Source organism: Harpegnathos saltator, unplaced genomic scaffold (assembly GCF_003227715.2).
Source record: "Harpegnathos saltator strain DR-91 unplaced genomic scaffold, Hsal_v8.6 scaffold8, whole genome shotgun sequence".
Classification (NCBI taxonomy): Eukaryota; Metazoa; Arthropoda; class Insecta; order Hymenoptera; family Formicidae; genus Harpegnathos; species Harpegnathos saltator.
Genome location: NW_020230648.1, coordinates 1164806 through 1185049, shown reverse-complemented (window position 1 = coordinate 1185049; position 20244 = coordinate 1164806). Strand labels below are relative to the sequence as shown.

The following is a 20244-nucleotide window of genomic DNA, read 5'->3' as shown; positions in this document are numbered from 1 at the left end:
TCGCTAGTTCAGAGTATAACGTATGTTTTACCTTAAAATCGTTCGCTGCGCTCTATGCTACCATGGTCACAATGGACATCGAAACATTGACAACAATAGCCTTATTTTCATTAGTGAATGATGACAACAGAAATAGCAGCAGTAGTAGCAGTAGTAGTAGTGAGTCTATATTTTATCAAGAAATCTTGATCTGTAGAAAAATATTCACACACATGCATTAATTTAAAAATACAATTGAATTGTTTCTAAAATTTTAAAATTTCAATTTTACCTTTCGATGCTCTTAACGCGATCTCTTTTTCGAGAAACATAGTGATTATTTCGTTATCTATTAATACGGGGAATTCAACTTTGTCGACTTTGTTCATTGTACGTATCTGTGATTATCTGTATGTTTAAAATAAAAAAATATCGGTACGTTAAATATATCAGTCGTCACGTCACGTTGTCAGTATTTAAATAGGGTTATATAAAAGATTATAAATACTAATCTGCGCATGCCCGCATCAACTGCTTCTAGTCCGAGCTGTAGTAGCTGATGTGCGCTTAATGCGATAGAGGTGGGGGGATTCCAGGGAATTCTATACGCCACCAATGCACGCATTAGCTGAAACGGAACGGTTCTCGATGCAGTTAATGCGCTCGATGCGTGAAACGGAACGGACCCTTTGACTTCTATTGTATAGAGGTATAACAGTAAGGACCAATAGTTACTAAGCGCTCAGTGAGCGCTTTGTTTTCTGAACGCAACCATTGACTTGTACTACTAGGGATAAGGTCACACACCATTCATCCATTATTATCTTACAAAATTGATTATTGTTTACTAAACAATAACTTTTTTATTTGATATTATTAAAGTTGTTACAAATAGTATTTCCGATTTATTAAATATTAAATAGCACTTAATATTAAATAATGTAAATAATGTAAAATAAGGAGTCTGTTTCTTATATCTCTTAGGCTATCTTTATCTTTCCTACTAAATAAATACAGATATATCTCTGTCTCACTTAAAACCAAAATAAAATAATGTTGGTGCAACTGGGCCTTATTTGAACAATCTGTACTGTAGATCGAGTCTCGATTAAAATATGGTTTGAGTCTCAGCTAAATTAAGACTGTTATTTGACCCTACATACACGCAAATAACGGGTCAATGTTTTTAGATCCGTTATTTAAAAACAAACTGACTGCTCTATTAATTCGAGCTCAGCTAAATGTGGTTCGAGTCTCGGCTAAATATTCAGCTAAGGCCTGGTCTACAATATGTGTTGTAAGCTGTAAGCCGTAAGAACTAACCAATTATAGCTGATTATTTTTGTAATTATCGACTGTGATTCGCCAATTCTTATAGCTTATAACTTACGACACGTATTGTAGACCAGGCTTAAATGACCTATGAAGATCATTCTACAATACATGTCGTAAGTTGTAAACCGTAAGAACTGACCAATTATAACCGATTATTTTTGTAATAATTGACTGTGATTCGCCAATTCTTACAGCTTACAACTTATGACACGTATTATAGAATGACCTTTGAAGGCTCGTCTAAAGCGTCGTCTACAATGGCAGCAAGCAGTAAAAAGTAAGCGTAAGAAAGCGGTAAGAAATAAACCAATCACAGTCAATTATGACAAAAATAATCAACTGTGGTTGGTCCATTTCTTACTGTTCACGCTTTCTTCTTACTGCTTACGGCCATTGTAGACTACGCTTAAGAGTATAGGCAAGAGCTTTTGCATAACACATAATACATAACGCATAAAGCCAGCGGCACACGGTGCTTGTTTTCGTGCTGGATTGCTTGCTGGATGAAAATACTGCGTTACGATTGGTGCATTTCCATCCATCTTCGGAAATATACCAATCACAACGCAATATTTTCATCCAGCAAGCAATCCAGCACGAAAACAAGCACCGTGTGCCGCAGGCTTTAGAGAATAAACCAATTAGTTTTCTTCATTTCCCTCCTCAGGACAGAAATGAAGAACTCTGATTGGTTGATTGGTCTTTTATGCGTTGTGTATTATGCGTTATGCGGAAGTCTGTGCTCTGGCCCTAAGGCTGTAAGGCTGTAACGTAAGCTGTCAGCGAATGAAAATATTTCATTTCGTGTTTTACAACCTTACAGCCTTATACCTCGTCTACAATAGAAGTCGTAGAGTCGTAAATCGTAGAAATTGACCAATCATAGTCCGGTAAGAGAAAAATAATCGACCGCGATTGGTCAATTTGTACGTCTTACGACTCTATGACTTCTATTGTAGACGAGGTATTACTCTTACAGCTAATGTAGATGAGCCTTTACAGCTAATGTAGACGAGCCTTAAGGGCCAGAGCACAGACTTCTGCATAACGCATAAGAGAATCAATCAGAGTTCTTCATTTCTGTCCTGTTATTGGAGTTAACGACACTTTCGTTATCGTTGCGCAGCTTTTGTATACCGTAGAAAAGCTGCGCAACAATAACGAAACTGTCGTTAACTCCAATAACGAGTTACAGAATCGTACCACTGAGGAGGGAAATGAAAAAAACTAATTGGTTTATTCTCTTATGCGTTATGTATTATGTGTTATGCAAAAGCCTGTGCTCTTGTCCCATCATACACAAATGAACGTAAGCAGTAAGCGTAAGCAATAAAGAAACTGACCAATCACAATCAATTATTCTCGTAAGTTTTAAAATGGCGTCCTTAAATTTCGATTGTGATTGGTCGATTTGCTTACTGCTTACGTTAATTTCTTTGTGTGATGGCCTTTAGCGTGGTCTACAATGGCCGCAAGCAGTAAGAAGTAAGCGTGAACAGTAAGAAATGGACTAACTGCAGTTGATTATTTTTGTCATAATCAACTATGATTGGTTTATTTCTTACCGCTTACGCTTACTTCTTACTGCTTATTGTCATTGTAGACCACGTTTTTAGCGTGGTCTACAATGACCGTAAAGGTGCCAATACATGGGAACGTCGAGCGTCGAGCGTCAAAGCGTCCAACCAATCAAAGTTCCTTATTTTTATCTGTGAAATAAGAAATGAAAAACTGATTAGTTGGACGCTTTGACGCTCGACGCTCGACGCTCCCATGTATTGGCACCTTTAAGGCCATTGCACGTAAACAAATTTTAGTCGTAACCGTAAGACCGTAAGCAAATTGACCAATCACAATCCAGCATCTCGAAATATACGAATTGTGATTGGTCAATTTGCTTACGGACTTACGGTTATGACTAAAACTTTTATACGTGCAATGGCCTTAAGCAGTAAGAAGAAAGCGTGAACAGTAAGAAATGGACCAACCACAGTTCATTATTTTTGTCATAATCGACTGTGATTGGTTTATTTCTTACCGCTTATGCTTACTTCTTACTGCTTATTGCCTTTGTAGACCACGCTTTTAAGGCTCGTCTACATTAGCTGTAAGAGTAAAGCTGTAAAGGTCATTCTACAATGAGATTGTAGTAGTATGCAGTAGAGAGTAGGTTGTAGGACGCAAGGCGTAGCGCGATTTCTTATAACCAGGCTCATCTACAATCAGGTTTCGTAAATACGTCATAGGGCATTGACCAGAGAGTGGAGTCGGAGCAGTGGCTTACATACCCAGAGCCATCTATTGAATTGAATACGTCATACGGCGTAGTAGATAACCAATCACACTTCTCCGTGTGCGCGCATGCGCGTCTAAATTTGTCTAAATCCAGCGGCACACGGTGCTTGTTTTTGTGCTGGATTGCTTGCTGTATAAAAATACTGCGTTCTGATTGGTACTTTTTCGAAGATGGATGGAAATGCACCAATCAGAACGCAGTATTTTCATCCAGCAAGCAATCCAGCACGAAAACAAGCACCGTGTGCCGTTGGCTTTACTGCTTATGCTTACAACCTTATTCTTGCAGCCATTGTAGATGGGCCTCAAGAAATCGCGCTACGCCTTGCGTCCTACAACCTACTCTCTACTGCATACTACTACAACCTCATTGTAGAATGACCTTTAGGGCCACAGACTTCTGCATAACGCATAATGCACAACGCATAAGAGAATCAACCAATCAGAGTTCTTCATTTTCCTCCTCAGAACAAAAATGAAGAACTCTGATTGGTTGATTCTCTTAAGGTCATTCTACAATACGTGTCGTAAGTTGTAAGTCGTAAGAACTAACCAATTATAGCCGATTATTTTTGTAATAATCGACTGTGATTCGCCAATTCTTACAGCTTACAACTTACGACGCGTATTGTAGAATGACCTTTATGTGTTGTGTATTATGCGTTATGCAGAAGTCTGTGCTCTGGCCCTAACTCTTAAGGTCATTCCACAATACGTGTCGTAAATTCTAAGCCGTAAGAATTGACGAATCACAGTCTATTATTACAAAAATAATCGGCTATAATTGGTCAGTTCTTACGGCTTACAATTTACAACGCGTATTGTAGAATGACCTTTACAGCTATTGTAGACAAGCCTTTACGCTTACTTCTTATGGAGGATTCACACTGCGTCTGATGTTCGACGTACGACGTCCGACATCCAATAGGAGAACAGCATTTTCGATGGAGAATTGAATTCTCCATTGAAAAGCTACTCTCCTATTGGATGTCAGACGTCGTACATCGAACATCGAGCGCAGTGTGAATCCTCCATTACTGCTTACTGTCATTGTAGACCACGTTTTATAATTATCTCATTATTTTTATTAGTTCCAAAGTTTCCGCTACGAGCCGCCACCATCCTAAACGAAGGATTGAGCACATACCCCTTATTTTTTAAGCATACACATTGTACAAAATATGAAATTATAATATATAATATGTCAAACAATTAGTGCCAAATAGGCTCGGCACTATATGTCTTTTATATAGACCTTTATTGTTCAATAAAAAGAAAAACGAGCATATGGTATGACTCAACGGCAAGGCAGACGGATTTTTATTTTTAAGCAATACGATGGAACAATGGATGAGCCGACATATTATTATTAAATAAAAACTCGATAGACAATTGGTCGACTCCCAGACAGCACCGGACATCCAATGGATTTACGTTTCACGTCCAATTTATGTCCGTATGTCCAATTTACGGCCGTGGACATAAATTGGACGTAACAAAAGGATGTCCTTTATTTGGACATCGGACCTGTAGGACGTCCTATGTCCGGAGTTATGACAAACGTACATCTTATAGACGTATTTTGAAGAAAAAATGGACATATAACGGACGTCCAATGGATATCCGTATGTTGTCTGGGCTTATATCTCTTTAACAATGTATAATATTTTTTTAACGAAAAATCTATGCTTTACATATTCCAAGTGATATGACTCAACGACTGAGCGGACAACGACTGATCGGACAATCTATTTTATTTTCGCTAATAAAATTCTACAGTTGATCAGGAGAATAAATAATTGTGCATCCGCTATATTATTTTAAATAGACATTTAAAATAAATTCCGTTCTTAGCATCTTAACGTATTGAACATTTTATTCTCTCCGTGCCTGATCTTTTTTCCCCGATATTAATATCACTTCGTTTGCAGCGTATTACAGCATATTTTACATCGACTTGCGTATGCGTTCGTTGTGTGCGTGTAATTGCAAAAATATACATGCATGTACACGCACCTATACAACGCAGTTGTGCGAAACACTACCCACGCACACATTTGTGTGTATGTGCGCACGGTACGCAGACTGACAGCTGCCAACACGAGAAGCAGGAGTGGCGGATCATGTAAGGTGAGATTTAACTGTTCATTAGAAAGATTGTTCGCCATATGGAACAATTAATTATAGTCCCGCGTCAATTGTCGTGAATGAATGATCGTGGAACGATGAGTGCATCGACGTAGCGGATAACGGAAATTTGCTCTTATGTTGTCACACGCGCAGTCGACAATGCCTTTTCGTCGTGTGATTTCGTCCGTAATTCTTTTTATACAAATACCGATGCTCCCATTGATAACTCTTGCGCATTTTTATTGTGCAACGAATTCTAATGGATATTACATGAATGTCATAGGATACTTGTCGTGTCGACGAAACAACTTGCTATCTCAGTAGCGGTTACACTGCCAAGGGTACATTAGACATTTGGCAGGATAGGTAGACGCAGGAAAAATAGCGAGCGAAGGAACAGGCGATTCAAAGGCGGAATGACACGTCCTCCTAACAATGACAACCTCATGACCTTTAAGCTGGTCGTTGTTGGAGATGGAGGGGTTGGCAAGAGCGCCCTTACTATACAGTACTTTCAGAAACTGTTTGTCGCTGACTATGATCCGACCATTGAGGATAGTTACATCCAACACACAGAGGTGGACGAACAGTGGTGCATTCTGGATGGTAAATCTACTTCCTACAAATTATCTATTTGTTCACTCGCTCTTTAAATTTCTAGGGTACAAGTCTTACTCAAACAAGTGAGAATTCACTCAAAGCGATAGTGAAAACATTATTATTTAGTATCAGAGGAGCGAATATTTAATTCCAACTTGGAATGGATTTTTAATCTATATGAATGAATATTTTAATTAATTAAGATAAATATATACTTATAAAACAGTAAAGTACATTGGATATATTCTTTAATTTCGAATAAAAATATTCAATGGAAGATTTATCCTATTTGAGAGAAGAATTGTTTGAATTCAAATGATTCAGATGTCTCTTTATTTTCTGAGTGAAATTTCATCTCAAAATTTAGAGAGCAACTAAAATCCTTCTATCATCAGCCAGTTCTTTTCTTCAAATAATACTTACTTTTCTGTATTCGTGTTTCTTTGTAGTGTTGGATACAGCTGGTCAGGAGGAATTTAGTGCCATGCGCGAGCAGTACATGCGGACAGGCGACGGATTCCTTTTGGTATACTCTGTGACCGACAAGCAGTCGTATCAAAATATCGTCAATTTTTATACTCAAATCCTACGAGTGAAGGACAGGGACGTGTACCCTATGCTGTTGGTGGCCAATAAAGTCGATCTGGTACATCTAAGGAAGGTCACAGAGGAACAAGGAAGAGAATTGGCTTATCGTCTGGGCATATCTTATATCGAAACTTCTGCCAAAGATCCACCATTAAACGTGGACATCGCATTTCACGAGGTGAGGAAAGACAAACAACGAATTTGTCAAGACCTGCCATGCTACGCGTTGTTTCTATCGTTTGTATTGACACGAGCTGTCTGTTTCCAGGTCATTCGCACTATCAGAAACCAACCGCCAAACGAATTGAAGAAGAATCAAAGGAAACGACGGCTCTCGAGAAAATGTAACATTTTGTAAGTCTCGTGGAAGGATGGAAGGTGTACGTGTAACTCGCGCGCAGAGATCAAGGACCACGTTGTTGCCGAGCCAAAATCGCGCAACGCCTCTATTACTTCCTCGAGAGAGAGATTGAGAGAGTGCGTCCTTGTCGCGTCGCGTTGAACTTTCGGCAGATCCTTTGGAAAGAACGATTCTCTTCTTCTCCAGTACATATATAGGTATCTATGACTGTTTTTTACCTTCTGTTCCATGTTACCACGGTAGTACCACGATCAGTGCTACTATGGAATATATTTTTCTGTATTTCGCGAACGTAAAATCTACATGGAAAGTAGACATCGCAGAAGGCGTGCCAATGCAAAGCAGGAGGAGAAAAAGGAAAATCGCGAAAGTTACGGCGCCTGTACAACCGCGCGAGAATGAGATTAGAGATTTCTTTCTTTAGTCTGATTGACTGGATTAATTTGATCGGTAGTCCGGGGGGGAGGGGGAAATAGAGAAAAGAAGAAAACGAATTAGAGACCTTGATTGTTCATCCTCTCGTATGACAAATCGAGACTACGTCTCTAGCCACGCGTACACATCAATTTTCTACCATCGAAAAAAAAATAATATGGAATTGAGCGTTTTTTATTGGACGACGCATAATATTAGAGGAGTTTTTTACTTCTCCGCGAGATCTTTGTCATGAAATGACTATAATGATTTCGTATATCGAAAACTCACCTTGTATCGAGCTCACTTTTCACGTAGCCGTTTGTATAGCTTTAAGCGTATTTATTTTCGTCACATCAGTCAGGGGCTTTTCCGTTCTCTCGTAGTCGGGACGTTCCCTCGTCACACGATTTATCACATTTTCTATGATCGAGCACATTAAATGTGTGTCCTTTCGTGACTCGAACCCTCCCGTTTTTCTACGCTAGACATACTTAGGGGGAGCGATATTATTACGAATTGTTTGCGTAATCGATAGAGACGGGATAGTATATTGTGCGCATCATTTCACGTCTTACGCGAGACAAAAAGTAACAAACTGTATGGTGCGAGGGAAGAGAAGAATTAAAAACAATCGATACGATCGTTAGATCGCATAAAATATCGCCAAACATGACTGAGAACGGAGTGAAATTATGAAATAATTTTTGATTATAGTCGCGGTTTTTATCGATCACCGTTACACACACTATTAATTAATCGTTAATATTTGACGGCCCATTTTCGTCAACGAAGGTCACACTGGCTGCTGGTGCACAAATAAGCTATATTTATGCGAATCCGGCAAAATAAGATGACTCGGGTGAGATGCAATGTATCGCCTTCGCTACATTTACCTCCGCCAGTTATTGACTTTTGTACAGGCCAGAAGTCTGATATAAGAGACTCATATAGTATTATGTTGATAGACTGTCTTTGGTTCATTACGACGAAAGCACAAATGAGCACCGCGTGCTTCTATCGCGCCGTTGATTTTCGACTGTATTATTTGAAAAGAAGCTCGCAACGCGTTTCTTCGACTGTCATTAGTTTCTCTCTCTCTAGGGACACTTCGCATTAGGTTTACATAGGTTTTCAGATCGTTATCGCCTAAGATAATTCGGACGCCAAATAATTCATGGTGATGTATTAAATATGTGGATTTGCGTTTGGAGTTTCCGTAGTTGCTCATTCGGAGGACAGCAAAATTACCAGAGGCTATTCAAGTTATCTTTTCGCTCGCGTTCAGGTTGGAGGCAACATAACTCGAAGGCAACATAGTCGATTGTTGTCTTGCTTCGTTATATCGTCCGTTGAGCAATTTTGAAGCTAGAGCTTCTAGCGTCGAGTCGTTTACTTTGAGTATATTCTTACGATCGCATCAGAAGTGACTCATTTTTATTCTTGATATTCCCGATTTAATGGCTTAATTGATTTAATATACGGAGATCTCATACGATTCGATGCATGTTTAAAAATTCGTTACATTGAATTTTCGCAACTCGACATTTCCTTCTCTTTCCTCAAGTCGCCGCTTGAAAAAGTCGACGCGCGAATATATCAGACCTTTCTGTACACCAGAGGGAAATAACGTCATGGCTCACGATTAGCGTTGAAGTGTAATGAGGGGGATCTGCGTAGTCTGTCGTTTAACCTTTTGCGTCACAGGGACTCGTGTTATATTTTCTTTATTTTTCGATTGTATATTCATTCATGTTCGATTCATAGAATTCATCAATTTTAATGATTCTTTTTTGCTTATCCACTATTTGAATATTTAATTGTGATAAATGTTCATTGATTTCATCAATATTGTTTATATTTTCTTTGTTATAAACAAATTAAGATGAAAAAAATTATTTTTTAGAATAAATTCGTTTCTGAAAAAGAATCCCCTATAAACATACCGTTTCTTTCACCTAAAGTTATGTTTTTGAGGTCGCTGATTACTAATCCGCTAACAGAATTTGGTAAGATAAAGTATTCTTTTTGTTATGAACAAAATATTGAAGCTAAATTTCAGAAATTTGTAGAATTACGCTGAAAAGTGGATATTTTAAGTATTGTTTTTCTACAAAACAGTTTTCTATATTATATTTATTCTTTTTAAATCGCTTACGAATCCGTTGATACATTTTTGTTATATTGTATATATAGTATATATAGTGTTATATAGTATTTTTCATGATATGAACTCATCAAAATATTGAAAAAAAAACACAAAAATTGTGGAATAGCATTGGAATTCGATAATTGTCAACGTTTTTCTCTTTACATTCATAGTCTTGAATTAATCACAAATAGTTCGAAAATTTGTCGAATATTTTGCTATAAATAATTTATTTATTATTATTCCGACAAATGATGATTTTTCTTTGCAAAGGAAGCGACATATGTTTCTATATAAACTTGGATGTGCTAAACACGAATTTGCTATTAGAATTCACCTAGGAATTCAGTCTTCTCAGTGAAATAAGTGTGTATTTATTCCTAAGTAACAATCATCCGTATATAGTAAGCATGTTTTTTTTGGAAATATATGCTCATTTCACACACAATTTTTATGACTTCAGACGATTGTGTTATAATACAACGTCGTCAACTAAATATCCTTTCAAGCCGCCATATTCAAGTCTTCCATCTTGGATCGCATTTTTTCGAAATTCTGATGGCAGATTCGAAATCAGCGACTCTAAAACCGTATAGAATCATGATTTTTTATGAGAATTCGACCACTCACTTAATTGCGTGACTCAAACGGTTAAGAGAGCACTTCTGTGTGTACGCGCATAAATTTCTGTTATGTGTTGAAAGGTCTCTCTCTCTCTCTCTCTCTCTCGATATGGATTATTCCTCATGCTTTACGCAAACGTTGTGACCTCTTCGCACCTTCCTCGTGTTTAACGCGCGGCACATGCAGCTGCATTGTAATCCGTATGTTGATTATGCAATAATATAATAAGTAATTTGCGCGCGCGCGCAAGCCATCTTCTCGTTACATTCGCGAAATATTCTTACCGCTGCACGCAGCTCCACTGGTCCACACCGGTTTTTCCACCCGTTCGTTGTACTATTCGTTACGCTTTTCTCGAGCACTTTTCCCTCATGCGAGCCTGCAGACTCGCGATTATATGTTATGTGTATTCGCTGTACTGGCACAAATACCGCATCGAAGCGGTCGAGAACGCAAATCACAGCAAGTAAGAGTCCCGATTGCGACCGCGCTGAGTATTACCTCGAATTATCTCACAACGATTGAAACAAATTTCGTAGGATTTTGCGCGATTTCCGGATTTTCCCGAAAAATTGCCGACTCCGGTCGGAAAAACTAATCAGGAGGCGTAAGATTTTAAACACGCGATCCCGAATGGAAAATCCAAGCACACTTCACTTGATCTGCGTCTCAAAACGTCTTTCGACGCTGAAGATTTTCTCTGGTTTCGGTTTTACGTTGTCAACGAAGCTCATATGATACACTTTAAGTGTATACGTTTTATAATTCAAAATATGTAAAAGAATATAAATATTCAGGAATTATAAATATTAAAAATTGTAAATGATCGAAATGTTTTATGTATTCTCTTTATTTTATCGGATTCCGTGATTGGTGTGTGTGAAAAAGGATTTTCCACACTAATCATGAGTAAATTAATTAATACCGTAATTTCGACCCATGTAATAACATGCCGATTTATTATTACCGATTTATACCTCTTGATTAATCAATTAATTATTATTACTGTAATTCCATTAAAACACATTGACTTTATCTGTTAAAAACGGACGAGTTTCCACGATATACACGATAATTGACGTCATAGTAGGATAATTTATTTTGGGAAAAATTTGGACACTCTCTCTCCGACCGGAGCGTGTATGTTATTTCTGGGAAAATATCGGGAAGCTTTCGCGCGGGTGTGAACGGCACGACTTCTCTCATATTCTTTTTCTCTCTCTCTCTCTCTCTTTCGATTTTTTCGCTTTACACAATGCAAGGACGTTCTATTTCTGTCACGATTTTTCATCACGCGTGAAAACAGATGCCGCACGTAACAAACACGTTTTACCATGTACGATTAATTGTCGCGTTACGGTTTTGTCGCGGGTATCGCGATCCTCATCGTGATCATCCGCCGAATGTTGCCTGGCAAGGAGATCGGCCCCAATACGGAGAGAAGCTAAATCTAATAAATAATTCATTCGTCCGTTTCCGTAATTGCTATTACGTTAATAGCTATTACTCAATGACGAATATATAAGCAGTGACCCATAATGCCTTGCATAACGCACGATGGTAAAAGTTAATGCATTCATATTAAGCGCATAAAGGGAGCGTTATTATATGCGGAGCTTATATCTCGTGTAAAATTCAGTTGACCGATCGAAACGTGAGAGTCTAAATGCATGCTCAATGCTCGCGCTGCTATCTTTCTCTGCGTTGCATTCGGGAGAGAGAAAAAACATGAAGATAATAATAAACATAAGAGTATATATATATATATATACATATATATATATATATATATATATATATATAATGTATGTATGTATATATTAGAGATGTGCGAATCAAGAATTTTTATGTCGAATCGAATCGAATCATTAAATCGAATTTGAATCGAGTCTATGAAATTTCATTCGAATTCGAATCGAATCGAATCATTAAAAAGTGTAACATGACTATTAAACATGCAAATAACGATGGCAGATTTTAATATGAAAGGGAATATTAATATTGTAATATCATCTTAAAGTAAAATATACTGTATTTAAATTTTTTAAGTAATTTATAATTAAGTTATTAATTATAAGTTAAGTTAATTACGTTAAGTTAAGGGTTCAAACATACAGGCCCAGATGACCCGTTTTGTAGTTAATGCGCGCAAACGCTAATGTATTTGATTCGTATTCGAATTTTCACGATTCGAAATTTTCGAATTATTCGGATTCGAATCATAGGGATTCGGATTCGAATTACATTAGATTCGATTCGATTCGAATTAGTTCGCACATCTCTAATATATATATGTATATGTATGTATGTATATAGTATATGTATATGTATATGTAGATAAAGTGTAAATGCGCAACATTCTGATAGCGAGGAAGATAAATTACTTGCCTTGAATATAAAATAATATTTCTATTAAACAACACACACGTGCCGCATAGATATTTATACATGTGAATCGATATAGAGAGAAATACTGCATGATCGGGTTAAATCTTTCCTTTTGCCTTTTTCTTCTTTTCTTATTACGCAATCGGAAAAACCACGCGTCCCAACGGCCTCTTGGATACAAACACGCTAATGAAGTTAGTCAACGTTAACTGGAAACGTCGAGTCGCGTGAATCAACTTTTCGCGAATTTCCGTGCCGTGAGATTACTCGTCGCAAGCTCGGGATCGCGCTCTGTAAGAGAAAAGCGGAAAAAGAGAAGGAGAAGACGCGAAAGGAGCCATGACAATAGTCCTCGAACGTCTTTTCTCGTTCGGTCTCAATCGGTCAGTGGTCCTTCTTTACTTCATCGGAGGCGTCTTGCCGCGAGTGCGTTCACTTCCTTTCGTAAGGCTAAAGTAAGAAAAAGGAGAGAAGGAGAAAAAGAAAGAAAGCACAAAACTTTTAATTCTCGAACTTGTGCATCGCTCACGTGGTGCGTACCGCCGTCGTGCGCGAAATATTGTATATTTTACGATATGCATAAATCGCGCCGAGAGGAACTCGGTTTCATCACGCCGCGAGAATGCCCCGTCATTATCCTCGTAAACGGAAACGGTTGTCCAAGTAAAAGTCGGAGTAAAAAGAAGAGACGTTTAATCAGCGTATCGGGCAGTGGTGGCGGACGATGTTTACGAGAACGGAGCCGTGTAAGTCGCGTGTGTGTCTCGTTCAAAGTTTTAGATACTCAGGATCCTCGCGTGTCGCACGGTTTGTAATAAAGCTACGTTTTATATTGCCGTCCACGAGGAAGAAAGAGAGAAAGAAGAAGAGGGACGAGAAAGAGTACGCATGTGTCTATGCGTGTGTGTGTGTGTGTGTGTGTGTGTGTGTGTGTGTGTGTGTACGCGTGCATGTACTCGATTTAAATTCGGCTGCGAAAAACATTGGGCGGGATTGTGTCCGCGCGTGGGCGGATGAGGCCCGCTTACGGGCGCGCGAGCGATGCCAAAAATGGAAATTTTGAAAGGGCCGTACATATTTATAACAATAGAGACGCGAGTCGAGCGCGTGAGCGCGTCTGTGCGTGGGTGTGTGCGTATAATCGTCAGTGGTCGGCGATGAAAATAACAGGGAGAGAAGGGGAGGGGGGAGAGAGAGAGAGAGAGAGAGAGCTCATATGTATTCGTTTCGTCGTGTGTGTAAGTATTAAGAGATTCTCTATCGATTGTAATTTTGCTGATCGCCAAACGACGGTTGCGCGCAATAAAATAGTGATAGGGGATGACGTATAATTTCGTGGAATTAATAATGGTGATGCAGGAATATGTATCTGTTTTTTTGAGTATCTTCATTATTTTAGTCTTTAGTTCTTTACGAATATTTAAACGTTCAACGCATTTTATGTTGTGCGCAGCAACAATGTCCAGAGTCGGATATGTGTCTTGGAATTGGTAATTTCACTTTATTGCCAGTCGGCTAATTATCAGCCCGACTCTTTGCAAGAAGGAGACTTTGAGTCACGTACGGTACGACTTGCCAGCCGGCACAAGAACTTATTTTGCGAAATCCGAAAGCCTCGGCGAGCCGTCACATTGGAGCACGCCCGCGAGTAGCGATCGATCGGAGGAAGCTAAAGCTGTAACGGGAGAATCTTTTTACGAGAGAATGGTCTATCAGCGGAAGAGAGGACGCGTACGCTTGTCACGATCTATATTTGTCGCTCTTCGTAAACAGCGCCGTGGCGCGTATATTTTCCACATGTACACATTGCCTGCCGATGAAGGATTACAAGTTGAGGTGAGGAAATCGAAGACCCGCGTGGGTTTAGACGATGCAGGAAGCTTACGAGACGAAGCTCACGACAACGAGCTGCTGCTGCGCCACGGAGATCGTAAATTGGAAGGAAACTATCGCGGGGGAAATTCGTACATTTCGCGTACACATTCGGGAGCGAGTGCCCAGACCAGTGTTAATATTCGTATTAATCATTGTTTGAAACTTGCGGCACCTGAGTTTGGGATTTGATGAGAAATTTAATTCAATTTTAATGGGATCGCGGCTGTAGGCAACGTCACGTGCATCGTGGACGATTCTACTGGGAAAAAAGAAAACAGATCTGACTCTAAACTCAGATGCACTTTGCAAGAGAGATAAGTTTCAAGTAACAATTATTAATGCGGGTCTTCGTGTCGTGCACGAGAGCGGCAGCGAAGGGTGAATTGGTCCTGGAGAGCAAAAAATCGATAGCGTTCACGGTGACACACACACACACAGGCACACACACAGCACACGCGGATTTCCACAGGCGGATTAGAGAGAAAAATTACCCATGAAGTAGTCAATATATACCGAAGCATTGTGATACCGAACACGAGAGAGAGATAGAGAGAATTGTAACAGATGGTTGTGAGAGTTTTCATCTTGAAAAGCCAACCGAGGTACGCGAGGAGGAAAACGGTTGACTTTCTCTGTCATAAATGATCAAGGATACATGGTTTTCTTAGGACATCGCACTGTGTCGTTCGTCCGATATTTCATTACTATTATTATTGTACCACTGCTACCGCTATTGTCTATTACCATCGTTCGCGTCGCGTCGCACGCGCGGATGCGTCGCTCTATCTGTAAGTCCTCGCAAAATGAAGAATCACACAGAATGAACGCACACGAAAAAATGGACTATACGTACAAATAGCAAGAGAATGAGTAGTATTAACTGCGAGGAGATTTTATCACAAACACATACACCCACACACACGCACATTCTAAAACACACATTCTGTTATTGCCTTATGCACAGATATAGCTATGAGAAGTATATATATTTTAATTGAAAATGGACAAAACAAGAATTCCCCCTCCACTCCGCCCTGAGAGAAGAGATAGTTATATACAAATATATACAAATATATACAGGGTGCTAAATTTCAAGCGTAACAGGTAAAAAATCTCGAAAACTACGAAAGATATTAAAAAAAGCTAAAACACGTGTTTCATGATTTCGAAGGGGAAAGAGAATGGCATTATCAGTTTTTTATTTGGAGGGCATTTTCAAAGTCAGTTGAAGGTCAACTTGATTTTTCTATATAGAGCCCAATTTTTTATTATATCTCTTTTTTCTACCAATTAATTTTAACAACTTTTGTTTGAAACATTTTTTTATTTGCCTAATATTTTTTGAAATATTTAAGGAAAACTTATCGGCCTTTGGAAATTTCAAAATTATTAAATTAACAAAAGTTAGGGCACTATTATAGTAATATATTCTTGATAGTAAATAAAGTAAAAAAGTCTAATACTATTTTTTCTTTCGACGAATAGTTAGCGAGATATCGTAAGTTAAATGTTGCAAAAGTTACCAAGTCTTCCTTAAATATTTCACAAAATATTAGACACATAAGAAAATGTTTCAGACAAAAGTTGTTCAAATTGGTAGAAAAAGAAGATATAATAAAAAATTGGTCTTTCTATTTAAAAAAATTAAGTTGACCTTCAACTGACGTTTGAAATTTAGCACTCTGTACACATACATATATATATATATATATATTTTATATATAACCGAGAAAAAAGCCGATGTTAGAGTCCTATTATTGTATTATTATTATATTATATGTTATATATGTATCGTACAATATGTGTGTGTATATATATATATATATATATATATATAAAATACATATAAGAGTGTGCATATGTCCGTTCGTGTGTGTGTGTGTGTGTATATGTATTTTTTGCTGTACGAGATGTGCGCATGTGTGTACGTATGATTGCGCGTCTGTTACGAGCATGTCACTAACTGTGCCAGTCACTACATGGAGTACATTGATAATAAATTATAACTCGTGTTTACAATAACCGTGTCTCTCGTGTTGTCCATGCACACACTATTCCCCTCTTTCTCTCTCGTCCTAATTCCACGCGCGGCTCTGACACACGAATTTGTCCTGTGTCTCGGTCGCGGTTGTAAACATATCGATGCAAAAAGCAAACAAACCGCAAAATTTTGAGGGATGACCGCGCCGGCAAATTTATGCGTCAATAAATTTCGAACTATGTCGCGGCTCTCGGAGGAAGATGTACATCTCGTCCGTTACCGACCTGGCGTTTCGATTGTCCGATCGAGAATAACATATCAAAGATGCGATAATGTAACATATATTTCTTCTTGATATTCAATGCGTCACAGTGATATGTGCTGGGGATCCACTGAAGTCCACGCCCCGAAATCACCGAGCGAGATCGCGCGTCGATTTTCGCGAGCGTTTCGTCATCCCGCTAATCATCGCGATCGATCTCGAGCGGGAGCGCCGACGAAACAACAAGTAAATCGTCCGACGCAAAAAGAAATTAAAGTCGCTCGCCGTCGAGAGCCATTTTTCTCTGTCGCCGATAGCGACGTGACCGCGGGTCGTGTCGATCAAGAGGAACCGATCGAAGACACACGATGAGAACCGCGCTCGTAGAGCCGGCCATTAATGTAAATCGAGCCATTATGGCATTCTGTAGCACTCGAATCGTTACAGCTGCATACGATAGCCCATCGATGTATTATGTAAAGCCCGACGCGCGTTCCGGGCGCGCGCTGTTTGGAAAACTCCGAGCAAATTTGAACTGCGCCTTAGAATCGCTTTCCGATCGATACTCGATATTTTACGACGACTCCGCGATACCAGCTTGGAAATCCGTGACGTACAATCGGCTCGCGTGTTCATCCAAATCAACAGCGGGGACGCGGGGAGAAGAAGAGTTTCCGCGAGCGCGTCCTCCTCTGACATTTCTTCGTAGTTCTCGGCGTAGTACGCGTCCTTGCCCCGAGAGTGACTTTGTTTTGATTTCTCCTCGCGACCCCGCGCCACTTTGCCAGCTTGCTCGAGAGCACCTCCTACGATAACGTTTGCCGGCCGTTGCCGTAACCATAATCCGTACGATGCAATGACTGCAGTTTTTATCGCGTGGAGTGGAAAGCGCCGCAGCCGCGCCGCGCCGTTCCTCGAGGTCCTCGAGTCCTTTTTCGTAACTTTTTACAAAAATTATGATTTTCTCGTCGGCGGGCAACGTCGCTTGCGTTTGCATGTTGCGTGTATCGCGTGTCCGGCGCTTTGTGGGCCCTCGAATTGTGCACTCACCGTTGCACGGCGATATTTCCCGCCACGTGCAGCCGTCCTCGGGTCCTCAGCGTCCAGCATCATCCCCCCCGAAGCATCCAATAGTCGTCTCATGTCGCTCGCACTTCATCTTCGCTTCATTTCACTTCATTGCGCCGCACGCGCGATCGCGGTGATGGTTTACGACTTGAACGATCGAGCGAAGCGTGCGCGATAATTTGGTGTGTTTCGAAAACACAATCGCGAGTCGTATGTGACGAGAAGGAAGGGAGAAACGCAAGACCGTTGGAGGACCTTCGAGGAGGTCCACGAGAAGAGGACGGAAAGAATTTATCTCGTTCCGCGGACGTTTATGTACAGTCCGTCGGCGAAAGAGACGATTACTTCGCGAAGAAGCCGACTTTCGGATCCACTTTGAGCTTGAACTCGATGCTTGACTTCGAGTGAAATAACATGGTGAGATTCGTGACTCGTACGAGAACAAATTTGTATCTGATGCAACTTTACTTTCGAATGTTTAATTCTCGCGTGGGCGTGTAAACGTGCAGGTGCGCGAAGTCAATGAGCATCAGCAGGAAAACAAACAGCGACGTGCCCTTTTTAAAGTAGGACACTGGCGCGCGTGTCCTAATTATACGAAGCAATCGCGAGCGCGGTTAATTGGAATTATAATGGCGTATTCTCGCGCGTTGTTTAGCGTCCCGAGGCGTGCGTGCGCGCGCGCGCGCGCGAAAATTCGAGCGCGATCAGCACGCCCGGAATACTCCCGTTCGATAAACATCGGGGAGCGCTCGACCGCGACACGAGCAGCGGCTACCGGGTGCGTGTGTACCTATGCAATTGGCCAATAAACGCTCCCGTGCCATTAGACAAAAGCACCCCGCTAAGTGCTCCAAGCACCGACACGCCGCACCGCGCCGCGCGCGCGTCGCGAGGGACAGCGCGCGCGCGGACGACGTCAATTGTCTCGTCGCGAATGCCGAGGCTGCTCCTCTCCGTCGCTCGCGCGGCTCGTTGGGGGATGAGATACAGCGGAGACTAAGTCCCGACGAGGAATTCAGGATTTACAGGCTCGTCAGGGGAGGTAACGACGAGGACGCTCCGAGAGCGATTCTCCTTCTCGTTCGTATCGCCGATCATTAATCCGAACGATTTGCACGGCGAGGCTTCGCAGGATCTTCCTCTGTGCCGGCTCCTCCGCGAGGATCGCTCGAAGCGACTTCACGTTTTACCGGCCGGTGTGCGCAATTTGTGTGAACACCTGTTCATTATCCCGCTCGTTCCCGTCTGCGAAGTTACGTTTTACATTTGAGCATTCCCGTTTGAGCGTTCTCGCGATTTGAGAATGCGATTTGGGAATTAATAACCACTCCGCTCTTCTTTACCTCAGATATGCGCTTGTGCCCGCGCGCCTCAAAAAAGGTTTAAAAAGAGAAAGGAGGTTATCGATATATTCGCTCCTGATAGCGGAGAACATCAATTGGTGTAAAAGATATTAATAATACGATTCTCGTCCTCTCGTCGCGAACCTTCTCCCTCGCGAGAAAACTCGCGTACACACGTGCTTCATTATTCTCAGACGATAAAGTCCCGACGATTTTGCGTCAAAGCGTGTGCCATCCAGCTGCGGCTGGAAAGACATCACGTTGTCGATTATTCAATCAGACGTATTCAGCTGTCCCGTCGCGGTCGCTTGAATGATGAAATTGCTTCAGTGATTAAAATCCTTTTCGAAGAAAGACGCACGTTTATTACAGCAAGCACGTGATACACATTGCATGTTAACTACCGCGTACTCCACGATCCTGTCGAAGGGTGTGTCGCGGTGCGCCGCAGTTGCGCGCGTGACGTTCCCGGACGTGCCATCACGATCGAGATGGCAAAGAGAGTCGTTAAATAATTATACAAATACGGATACAAATTAACGCGACGTGGAGGGACTCGCGGTATTCGCGAGGGAGGACGTGGCGTCGCGCGGAGAAAGCTTCGACGAGCTCCGCGTACCTTTGAGCGGAGTTCACCTTACAGCGACAATAGTCAATATTCTACACTTGCTTCGTGCCGCAATAAAGCACGTTTCGCAGCGACAGTATCGGTACGAGAAGGTACATGTTTTCGTCGGCGCGGTACGCCGGCCGGGTATTATCCCGAAAGTTGTTCGGGAACATTATCGAGAGCTCACCTCGAGCGCGCTTCGAAAATGCCCGGAAATCCCCGTGGAGATCGCGGCGAGA

General features: G+C 40.8%; 1 protein-coding gene across 2 annotated transcripts; it reads left to right on the top strand.

Moving 5' to 3' along the window:
* Window positions 1-5587: 5587 nt before the first annotated feature.
* Window positions 5588-15883, top strand: LOC105181630 (ras-related protein M-Ras). Of its 2 annotated transcripts, XR_002162693.2 has the most exons (5): window positions 5588-5739; window positions 6023-6345; window positions 6789-7105; window positions 7196-7485; window positions 14317-15883. XR_002162693.2 is itself a non-coding variant. In XM_019840668.2 (4 exons), the coding sequence occupies exons 2-4, from the start codon at window positions 6156-6158 to the stop codon at window positions 7283-7285; spliced, it is 597 nt and encodes a 198-aa protein (XP_019696227.1). In that variant the 5' UTR covers window positions 5588-5739; window positions 6023-6155; the 3' UTR covers window positions 7286-9168. The 2 variants fall into 2 exon arrangements, 1 of the variants encoding a protein (XP_019696227.1); XM_019840668.2 differs by lacking the exon at window positions 14317-15883 and having other exon boundaries at window positions 7196-9168.
* The last annotated feature ends 4361 nt before the right edge of the window (window positions 15884-20244 follow it).

What these genes read in the sequence shown, in the direction of transcription:
- LOC105181630 (XM_019840668.2), top strand. Translation starts at nt 6,156, where the DNA reads ATGACACGTCCTCCTAACAATGACAACCTCATGACCTTTAAGCTGGTC. An exon ending in ACAGTGGTGCATTCTGGATG is followed by an intron (nt 6,346 to 6,788) that starts GTAAATCTACTT and finishes GTTTCTTTGTAG; the next exon opens with TGTTGGATACAGCTGGTCAG. An exon ending in TGGACATCGCATTTCACGAG is followed by an intron (nt 7,106 to 7,195) that starts GTGAGGAAAGAC and finishes GTCTGTTTCCAG; the next exon opens with GTCATTCGCACTATCAGAAA.